The sequence below is a fragment of the Narcine bancroftii genome, chromosome 9, assembly GCF_036971445.1.
Source record: "Narcine bancroftii isolate sNarBan1 chromosome 9, sNarBan1.hap1, whole genome shotgun sequence".
NCBI classification, from domain to species: domain Eukaryota; kingdom Metazoa; phylum Chordata; class Chondrichthyes; order Torpediniformes; family Narcinidae; genus Narcine; species Narcine bancroftii.
Window position 1 is genome coordinate 62,100,384 of NC_091477.1, and position 11,647 is coordinate 62,112,030.

Consider the following 11,647-nt stretch of genomic DNA (forward strand, 5'->3'; position numbering starts at 1 on the left):
CCTTAAGGAAAAGTCAGGAGGGCTAAAAGAAGATGTGAGGCTGCTTTGGCAGACAATGTGAAGATAAACCCAAAAAGTTTTTACAAGTATATTAAGAATAAATTGAGAGTAAGGGACAAACTTGGTCCCCTAGAAGGTCAGAGAGGTTATTATGTGTGAAACAGATGGGGGAGATCTTAAACAATTGTTTTTGCATCAATATTTCCTCAAGAAACTGGCAGAGTGTGTAAGGATGGAAGGGAAACGGGTAGAAGGGTCTTGGAACATATAGGGATTAAAGAAGAGGAGGTGCTTACTGCCTTACCGAGAATAAAGGTCAATAAATCCCCTGGGCCTGACATGATATTTTCTTGGTCTTTGAGGGAGACTAGCATAGAAATTACAGGGGCCCTGGCAGAAATATTTCAAATGTCCTTAGCCATGGATGAAGTGCCAGAGGATTGGAAGGGTAGCTTATGTTGTTGTATTGTTTAAAAAAGGCTCTGGAGTAAACCAGGAAATTACAGGCCGGTGAGCCTGTCCTCAGTTGTAGGTAAATTATTGGAGGGTGTTCTGAGAGATCGGATATACAAGTATTTGGACAGCCAAGGGCTGATTAAGGATAGTCAACTTGGCTTTGTGTGTGGTAGGTCATGTTTAACGTATCTTAGAGTTTTTTTGAGGAGGTTACCAAGAAAGTAGATGAAGGAAAGGCTGTGGTTGTTGTCAGTATTAACAAGGTCCCACATGGGAGGTTAGTTCAGAAGGTTCAGACAAGAGGTATCCATGGAGCGGTTATAAATTAGATTTGAAATTGGTTATATGAGAGATGTCAGAGAGTGGATGATTCTGCTCAGACTGGAGGCCTATGACTAATGTTTCAGGTACCATTGTTGTTTATTGTCTATATCAAAGATCTGGCTGATAATGTGGAAAAGTGGATCAGCAAGTCTGTTGCTGACACTAAGGTTGGAGGAGTTGTGGACAGCAAAGAAGGTTTTCAAAGCTTTCAGAGGGATCTGAACCAGCTAAAAAAATGGGCCAGAAAATGGCAGATGAAATTTAATGCAGAAAAGTATGAGGCGATGCATTTTAGAAGGACAAACCAAGGTAGGACATACGCAGTAAATGGTAGGACATTGAGGAGTGCAGAGGAACAAAGGGATCCAGGAATATAGATACACAATTCCCTGGAACTGACATCACAGTTAGGACAGGATTATAAAGAAATCTTTTGGCATCTTGGGCTTCATAAATCAAGGTATTGGATAGAGGAGTTGAGATGTTATGGTGAGGTTGTATAAGACATGGGTGAGGCCAAATTTGGAGTATTATGTGGAATTCTGGACACCTAACTACAGGAAGGATATCAGTAAGATTGAAAGAGTGCAGAGAAGATTTACTGGAATGTCGCCACTTATTTCACTTCATCAGGGGTCAAAGAGATAGATGTCCACATTTTTTTAATAGCCAAACCAGTCACAAAATCTAGCCAAAGAAATAAAAAAAGGACAAGGGGAATCCTGTGTTTGTTGCATTGGGGACAAAGAGAGAGGGACAGGGTAGATGAGCGGGAAACTGAGGAGATGCAGGTGAGGGCTGAGTTGATGGTGGTGGAGGGGAAGCCATGTTTGTGGAAGAACCTGTCCTCACTCTAAACAACTTCTCCTTTAACTCATCTCACTTCCTTCAAATCAAAGGAGGAGCTATGGGTCCCCGCATGGGTCCTCAGCTACACCTGCTTGTTTGTGGGCTTTGTGGAGAAATCCATGCTGCAAGCCTTCACAGGCAAGACCCCTCAACTCTTCCGTTTTGTAGACAACTACATCGGGGCTGTCTTATGTACCCATGATGAGCTCATCAACTTTATTGACTTTTAAATTTAGACATTTAGTAAAATAACCTGTGTCACCCAATTGACCTACACCCCTGTCACGTTTTGAACGCTGGGAGGAAACTGGATCCCTAGTGAAAAACCCGTCAGACAAGGGGAGAACGTACAAACACCTTACAGACAGTATGGGTTTCAAACTGCAGTCCTGCTCACTGGTGTTGTAATGGCGTTGCACTAACTAAAATACCAATCATACCATCCCTTCGCTACCAACTTCCACCCCGATCTCAAACTCATCTGGTCCATCTCCGATAACACTTTCCCCTTCCTGGATCTCTCTGTCACCATTTCGGGAGACCAGCTTTCCAACGACATAACCCTCCAACTCCCACAACTACCTCGACTACATTTCCTCACACCCTGCCCCCTGCAAGGATTCCATCCCCTTCTTTCAATTTCTCTGTCTCCACCATATCTGTTCCCAAGATGAGGTCTTCCATTCCAGATCTTCCGAAATGTCTGCCTTCTTCCACAAATGTGGCTTCCACATTCACTTTTCTCCGACGTAGAGAAACATTGGAGAAACTCAGCCCTCACCTGCATTTCCTTCATTTCCCACTCATCTGCCCTGGCCCCCTCTTCTCCCCAGACACAACAAACACCATCCCACCAACCTGCACATCCAACACGTTATCCTCTGGAATTTCTGGTACTTACAACGGGATTCAACTATCAGACACATTTTCCCCTCTCCTCCCCTTTCTGCCTTGTGTAGGAACCACTCCCCGTGACTCCCTTATACACTCATTTCTCCCCACCAATTGCGCCCACCCCAGCACCTATTGCTGTAGCCATACCTCCTCCCTCACCACAGACCAGGGCCCCAAACAGACCTTTCAAGTGAAGCAATTCTCAGGGCTGATTTACTGCATCCGGTGCTCCCTTTGTGGTCTTCTCTACATCGGAGAATCTGGGCGCAGACTGGGAGATCGCTTCTTTGCTGGTCACACCAGTGACAAATGGACCTTCTGGAGGGCAACCATTTCAGTTCTGCGTCCCATTCCCATACTCACATGTCTATCATGCCCTCATGTACTAGACCACCCATAAATTGGAGGAACACCACCTGATTTTCCATCTGAGCCCTCTACAGCTGGATGACATTAACATCAACTTCTCTGGTTTCTGCTAACCTGTTCTCATTTGCTGCTTCTTTCCCTTCCCCCTGTCAGCTCTCCACCCCCTCCCCTCTCCATTCACCCAGCCATCCCTCCACCCCTTGTTTGCTGCTGTGCCCTCCCTTCCTTCTCCACCTATTACCTCCTGCCTTTGCAACCACACCTCCCCCCCACCCCCCCCACCACCAATATTTTCTCATACCTTGATGAGGAACTCAAGCCCAAAACTTTGGTTATATATTTTCTCCTTTGCTGTATAAAGGACATTGACCTGCTGTGTTTCTCCAGTTTTGTGTTTTTATTTCAACCACGGTGTCTGCGGACTTTCATGTTTTAATTCTATACTCAAGACTTTGATTTATGAAGGTCAATTTGCCAAAACCTCTCTTTCCAAGCTTGTCCACATGTGATGCCACCCAGATCCCTCTGTTCTTCCGCACTCCTAAGGGCCCGACCATTTTACGTATCTTTATTTTATTGGTTTGTTCTTCCAAAATGCAACACCTCACATTTGTATTAAATTCTATCCATCATTTTTCCAGTTGGTCCAGATCCCTCAGCAAGCTTCAGAAACCTTCCTCGCTGTCCACAACACCTCCAATTTTAGTGTCATCTGTAAACTTGCTGATCCAATTCTCCACATTATCATCCAGATCATTGATATAGACAAACTACAATGGTCGCAGCCCTAATTCCTTAGGCCCAACACTAGTCACAGGCTTCCATTCTGAGAAGCACCAATATTTCTGGCAGAGCCCCTGCAATTTGTACACCAGCCTCCCTCAAGATCCAAAGGAGTACCTTGTCAGGCCCTGGGGATTTATCCACCCTTATTTGCTTTAAGACAGCAACCACCTCCTCCTATTCAAATCTTTATCAGTTCCATAACCTCACTTCTTGTTTTCCTTTCTTTCCTAAAATCTGTGACCATTTCCTGAATAAATATTGATGCAAAAAAAAACATTTAAGATCTCCCTCATCTTTTCTGGCTCCATACAAAGCCGACCACGCTGATTGTCAAGGGGACAAATTTTGTCCCTTACTATCCTTTTGCTCTTTATAAACTGATATAAACTCTGAGGATTTCCCTTCACGAACCTCATCTCCTTTCCCTTCCTGGTTTCTTTCTTGAGGTTTCATACTTCTCAAGAGCCTCATTTGCTCCATGTTGCCTCTACCTGTTCTACACCTTCTGAACTAGATCCCCAATAGCCCTCAAAAACCAAGGCTCCCTATGACTTATAGATTTGTGTTTAAACTCTGTACTCTCAAAATTTCACCTTTGAAGGTCTTCAACTTACCTTGCACATCCTTGCCCGAAAACAACTTATCCCCATCCACGCATTTAATCCTTCCTCATTTCTTCAAAATTGGCCTTTCTCCCATTTAGAATCTCAACCCAAGGCCCAGACTGATCCTTCTCCATAATTAACTTGAAACTAATGGCTTTATGATTACAGGACCCAAAATGTTCTCCAACACATACTCCTGTCACCTGTCCTGTCTTGTTCCCTAATAGGAGATCCAGTATTGCACTCTCTCGAGTTGGTACCTCTATATATTGATTTAGAAAACTTTCCTGAACACATATGATAAACTCCCAGTCCTCCAGCCCTTTTACAATATGGAAGCCCCAGTCAATATGTGGAAAGTTAAAATCTCCTACTATCACAATCTTATGTTTCCTGCAGCTTCCTGCTATCTCTCTACAGATTTTCTCCTCCAATTCTCACTGATTATTGGGTGGAATGCCACTCCTCCCCCTTTCATCCGGACTCCCTGGGAAAACTCACGCAGACACGGGAAGAAAGTACAAACTTCTTGCAGACAGTATGGGATTCGAACAATAGACCCGATCGCATTTCGCCAGCTGCTACACCAACTGTGCTGTCCCCCTAACTATGGAATCCCCTAACACGACAGCTCCCCTCTTCTCCTCCCTTCTCTTCTTAGCCACAGGACCAGACTTGGTGCCAGAGACCCAATCGCTGAGGCTTGCCCCTGATAGGATACCACCACCACCCCCCCCCCACTCCACTCCCCACAACAGTATCCAAAATGGTTTACTTGCTATTGTGGTGGACAACTACACTGTTCCCTGGCCCTTTCCTGACAGTCACCCAGCTATCCCCCTCTGCCACCGAATGATCTGAAGTTCATCCAACTCCAGCTTCACTTCCTTAATCCTGGTGTTGGAGTCAGCCGGCTTTATGATAATTAATTGAGTGCTTATTGTTGTAGTGTTGCTGCAAGGAACCATTCTTCCTGTCTTTTATTCTTTCTGATTTATTCCAAGGAGCCAGTGGTGAAGACCAAGTTGTCACCATCATCAAATACTTCGGCAGTGTTCCAGACCCGCTCTCGCGTGCTGAACATCTAATCCCAGTATCAGCTTCCCCTTCGAAGGGGCTGAGCCTTGAGCTGATGTCATCACAGACTAAAGGCTTCTGCCGAAACAAACTATGCAATATATCCCTCAGAAGAGAGGAATGCTACCATTTGAAGTGGCTGTCACCAGTATGTTTGTCTCTAGTTGCCTGATTTAAAAAAATATCATTATTGTACAGTGAATGATAAAATGACTGGGACTTGAGCAACCCCTATTTAATGTGTGTATGTCTCATCTGCATGTTGTGTAAGGAGAGCTTGGCTGATTGCACACTAAGCGACTTGGACAACAAACAATGGGTCAGCCAATAAAAGCTGAGAGAAAATTAACAACTTTGTGAGTCTTTGTACCCTTGTTGATGTACCTGCAGTAAGGAGGGAGAACTTTTCAATTTGCCATTCATCAACAATCACGACAGTGTCAGCCCTATCTCCAGCGTAATGAGTCATCCAAAATTCATTAGCAATAGGTCACAGAAAATTAGATTTCAATTTTGGCTCTGATCCATGACTCATCTCTATGTGCTTGGCACAGTTTGATTCAATTTAAAGTGGTGCGTAGAGTACATTTTTCTAAAGTTAAGCTTGCTTGAATTTACCCAGATATTAACTCATGATGTGACATAGGCAAAAAGATTTGAAGCATCTTTGATACATGTGTTTTGATTTTGTCCCAATTTAGTAGATTATTGGACAGCTATTTTCAGAACATTTTTGGTCATTTTTGGGATTGATCTAGAACTGTTACGGAGTCCAGAGCACCCCAAAAACCAACAGCAATAGATATGCACGAACACACAGGGTTACTTAAACAAAAGTAGTTTTTAATTATAATTGAGCAAGAAAACAGAATTAAACTCTAACTTATTGCTTAACCTACCTAACTACTCAATCCATCCTCTAACCCTAAGCACAGGTGTATGTAATGTAAATTTAAGATTAGAAAAGTTTCTTTGAATCTCACTGGTTGCAGGGAATTCTTGTACTGTGGCCAGAAGTTAGCATTAACAAGTTCACCAGTCTTTGGTGCTTAACAGGCAAAGGGTTATCACTCAGGAGGGTTCTTGCTGGTTTTCAGAGAAAGATACCTTTTCCAGGACATCCACAACAGATTCCTTCTCAATCAGTCTTGCTGACGAAACTTGCCCCCTTCTGGTTTCTCCAGATGTTCCTCTTTCTTTCAGGTCACCTTTCAGACCGCCAGCCTTCAAATGTTTGGCAGCTTTGTCCTTCTGGAAATGATTTCTGTCTCCTCTCGCTGTACGTTTCACACCCTCCCTCTCTGAGGACCAAACTCTTCTCCTCTCCCTGCAAAGATCACATGCTCTCCTCGGCAAACTATATTCTGCAACTTTGTTGCTTTCTTGCAAAAAGCATTCTGCAAAAGTCCTGCAAATATTCTGTGTTTTAAAATGTGTGCTGCTCTAACAATTCCTCCCAAACCACCTCTAAATACTCTGTAACAGAAACAGGTCCATTGATTCCAATATTAGGCTTCTCCAATGATGTAAACGTATATTTAATGTCTAACCAAAACTAGGTCTTAGCATTTTCTACCTTACTGGCTTGAAGAGGAATATTACTTAAATGGAAAGAGAACTTTCCACCCACCCATAGACAAGACAATGGTTTCTAAATTTAGAAAAAAAATCAGACATAATGTGAGTAAGATTAAAATCTCTTTCGAATAAGACTTTGGGTCCATTTATAGCTTCCATTCATAATCAGAATGATCAAGGTGCGGGGATGCCATAAATGGCCTTCGGATCTCTGGAGGCTGTGGCTCAATTTCAAGTCTGCTTGATTATCATTTCAACCTTGGTTGGTGATGGGGTTTGATCTTTATAATCAACTTTTTTTCCTCTTTCCTTTCCTTTTTTACTCTTCACTATATGAAATTTTAAAAACATTGAGCCATAAATTCTCACCCAAAACCTTGACTGATCATTTCTGTCCATGGATTCTGCCTGACATGCCGGCTTCATTTTGTTCACCTCTAGTATGAAGATCAGAATTTGTTGTCATGAACAAGTCATGAAATTCACTATTTTCTGGTAGCATCGTAGTGCAAACATTCATATTATAACCATCTTATGATATTACTATTAAAAAAAAGTAAAAATAATAATGCACAAAAAGTAAGACAGTGTCTTTGGTTTGATTATTCAGGAAACTGATGTCAGTGGGGAAGAAGCTGTCCTTGTGCCGCTGAGTGCTCGTCTTTAGGTTCCTGTACCTTTCCCCAATGGGAGTAGAGTGAAGAGAGCATGGCCTGGGTGGTGGGATCTTTGAGGATAGAGGCTGCTTTTTTTATTTAAACATTTAGGACCACACAAATAAAGCACGTAATGAAAAATAATTAAAATCATTACAAATACATGTGGTGTATAAAAAGAAAAGCTGAGAAAACCTCTCTATATACCACCCCCCTTCCCCTTCTATCCCCCTACAAAGGAAGAAAAGAGTAAGAAAGGGACAAGAGACCGTCAACGGGGGGGGGGCTATTACTTTAATGTCTCTTGTAGTTTACTGAGATCTTAAGGAGAAGGGATAGTAAAGAGGGTTGGTGCGAGGATGCAGCCTTGCTTCACGCCGTTGTCAATGGAGAAGGGTTCGGAGAGCTCATTGCTGTATCTGATCCAACCTTTTTGGTTTTTGTGCAGTTGGATAACCATGTTGAGGAACTTGGGGGGGGCATCCGAGGCGCTCTAGTATTTGCCAAAGCCATTTCCTGCTCACGGTGTCGAAGGCTTTGGTGAGGTCAACAAAGGTGATGGAGAGTCCTTTGTTTTGTTCTCTGCACTTTTCTTGGAGCAAAGACCATGTCAGTAGTTCCTCTGTTTGCGCGAAAGCCACACTGTGATTCTGGGAGAACATTTTCGGCGACACTAGGTATTAGTCTATTAAGGAGAATCCAAGCAAAGATTTTGCCTGCAATGGAGAGCAGCGTGATTCCCCTGTAGTTTGAGCAGTCTGATTTCTCGCCTTTGTTTTTGTACAGGGTGATGATGATGGCATCACGAAGGTCCTGAGGCAGCTTTCCTTGGTCCCAGCATGTAATGTTTACATCCGGTACCGCACGAATGGCACTCTCTTCAATCTGAAGTGTCTGCAAGCTCACACCAAGACACAAGAGCAACTTATCCGTGAACTACTCTTTGCAGACGATGCAGCTTTAGTTGCCCATTCAGAGCCAGCTCTCCAGCGCATGAAGTCCTGTTTTGCGGAAACTGCCAAAATTTTTGGCTGAAGAAAACTGAAGTCCTCCATCAGCCAGCTCCCCACCATGACTACCAACCCCCCACATCTCCATCGGGCACACAGAACTCAAAACGGTCAACCAGTTTACCTACCTCGGCTGCACCATTTCATCTGATGCAAGGATCGACAACGAGATAGACAACAGACTCGCCAAGGCAAATAGCGCCTTTGGAAAACTACACAGAGTCTGGAAAAACAACCACCTGAAGAAACACACAAAGATCAGCGTGTACAGAGTCGTTGTCATACCCAAGCTCCTGTTCAGCTCCGAATCATGGGTCCTCTACCGGCATCACCTACGGCTCCTAGAACGCTTCCATCAGCGCTGTCTCCGCTCCATCCTCAACATTCATTGGAGTGACTTCATCACCAGCATCAAAGTACTCGAGCTGGCAGAGTCCGCAAGCATCAAATCCACGCTGCTGAAGGCCCAACTGCGCTGGGTGGGTCACGTCTCCAGAATGGAGGACCATCGCCTTCCCAAGATCGTGTTCTATGGCGAGCTCTCCACTGGCCACCAAGACAGAGGTGCACCATAGAAGAGGTCCAAGGACTGTTTAAAGAAATCTCTTGGTGCCTGCCACATTGACCACCACCAGTGGGTTGATATCGCCTCCAACCATGCATCTTGGCGCCTCACAGTTCAGCGGGCAGCAACCTCCTTTGAAGAAGACCGCAGAGCCCACCTCACTGACAAAAGACAAAGGAGGAAAACCCAACACCCAACCCCAACCAACAAATTTTCCCTTGCAACCGCTGCAACCGTGCCTGCCTGTCCCGGATCAGACTTGTCAGTCACCAACGAGCTTGCAGCAGACGTGAACATACCCATCCATAAATCTTCATCTGCGAAGCCAAGCCAAAGAAAAGAAAAGAAGGAGAAGGGAATGACAGCTTCATTTAAATATTGCCACCCATATTTTGTAAATAAGGGCTCCATATCTTCCAAAATATATAATATTTATCTCTTAAATTATAAGTAATTTTTTCAAGTGCTATACAACTCTGAACTTCAGTCTGCCATCTTTCTATACCCAGATCCATGTCAGACTTCCAAGTTATGGCAGTACATTTTCTTTCTATCGTAAAATCAATTTGAACAAACTTCTTTTGATACATATTCAATTTCAACTTAGCTTCAATATTCTTAGTATCACTCAATAAAAATAACATTGGATTCTTTGGGAATTTAATCCCCATTATTTAATCCAATAATTTACCCATTTCTAACCAAAAAGGTTTAACTTTAGGACACTGCCAAGTAGAATGGAAAAATGTACCAATTTTATGTCCTCATTTAAAGCATAAATCCAAAAGTCTGTTTCAATTTTTAAAATTTATATGGAGTTAAATATGATTGATGAATAAAATTATATTGGACTGTTCTAAATCTCACATTTATGGTACTTTTTATATTCTCTTTACATATCCCAGTCCAATCTCGTTCATCTATTTGTTTATTCAAATCTACTTCCCATCTTTGTCTAGAATTATAAACCTTTATTTTTTGGGCTTTCTTTTGTATTAACCCATACATCTTTGAACTAAATTATTGGAAATTATGTCTTTAGTAAAGGGGGATTAAGTAAACTGTAAGAAGGTAATGGGAAACTAAAGCGGCATCGTCTGCAAAGAGTAGTTCACGGACAAGTTGCTCTTGAATCTTGGTGTGAGCTTGCAGGTGCCTCAGATTGAAGAGACTGCCATCCGTGTGGTACCAGATGTAAACAGTGTCTTCATTGTTGAGGTCTTTCATGGCTCACACCAAGACACAAGAGCAACTTGTCCGTGAACTACTCTTTGCAGACGATGCAGCTTTAGTTGCCCATTCAGAGCCAGCTCTCCAGCGCATGACGTCCTGTTTTGCGGAAACTGCCAAAATGTTTGGCCTGGAAGTCAGCCTGAAGAAAACTGAGGTCCTCCATCAGCCAGCTCCCCACCATGACTACCAGCCCTTCGTCCGCGAAGCCAAGCCAAAGAAAAGAAGAAGGTAATTGATTTTAAATGGCCAGAAGTGGGAATAAAATATTTAGGTTTTCAAGTGGAAGCTTAATTTCAAAAAAATATTTAAATTAAATTATTCTCCATTATTAAAAAGAATAAAGGAAGATTTGGAATGATGCAATATGTTACCTTTTACTTTAATAGATAGAGTAAATTGTGTTAAGATTAATGTTTTTCCTAGAATACAATATCTTTTTCAATTGATTCCTATTCCAGTTTCTCAAAAGTTTTAAAAATAATTAAATGTTTGTGTTATGAAATTTTTATGGAAAGGAAAGATGGCAAGTGTTTCTTTGGATAAATTAGCATAATTATGACGTAGGAACTTTCCAGCTCCCTAATTTTGTGAATTATTATAAAGCTGCCCAGTTGCAATTTGTTAATGTAATGTATGATTTAAATAAAATTCCAGCTTGGGTATATATATATATATAAAGCTTAGTAAAATAGGGGAACAAAACCCACAAGATTTTATTATAAATGGAATTTAAAGTTGTTAACAATGAATAGAGAAATTCCCATATTGAAGCATTTAATTGAGCTTTGGAAGAAGATTGATAAAGAAATTTGGGGAGGAGGTATATTGTCTTGAAAAAAACAATTATTTCAGAATAGATTGATTCCATTTTCAATGGGAAACAAATAAAGCACATAATGAAAAATAATTAAAATCATTATAAATACATGTAGTGTATAAAAAGAAAAGCTGAGAAAACCTCCCTATATACCAGCCCCTTCCCCTTCTATCCCCCTACAAAAGAAGAAAAGAGAGTAAGAAAGGGACAAGAGACCCTCAACAAGGGGGCCTATTACTTTAATGTCTCTTGTAGTTTACAAGATTTGGCAGTGTCAGGAAATTAAGAAGATAGATGTTTCTGAAGCAGGAAAATGTATTTCTTTTAATAGAATGAAGAAGTTCAAGATACCTGAAATACTAGATTTTGTTATTATCAAGTCATGAAATTTTTACGTGAAAATTATGGTCAAGAGCCATTATTACCAG

General features: G+C 42.0%; 1 protein-coding gene across 1 annotated transcript in view; it reads left to right on the plus strand.

Annotated features, from left to right (window-relative positions):
* map6d1 (MAP6 domain containing 1) overlaps positions 1-5,712 on the plus strand; it is a 31,414-nt gene extending 25,702 nt beyond the window's left edge. The window contains exon 3 of the mRNA XM_069897833.1: positions 5,288-5,712. Within this exon, the coding sequence (XP_069753934.1) occupies positions 5,288-5,371 (84 nt within the window). The 3' untranslated portion in view covers positions 5,372-5,712. The remainder of the gene's footprint in view (positions 1-5,287) is intronic.
* Positions 5,713-11,647: the final 5,935 nt, after the last annotated feature.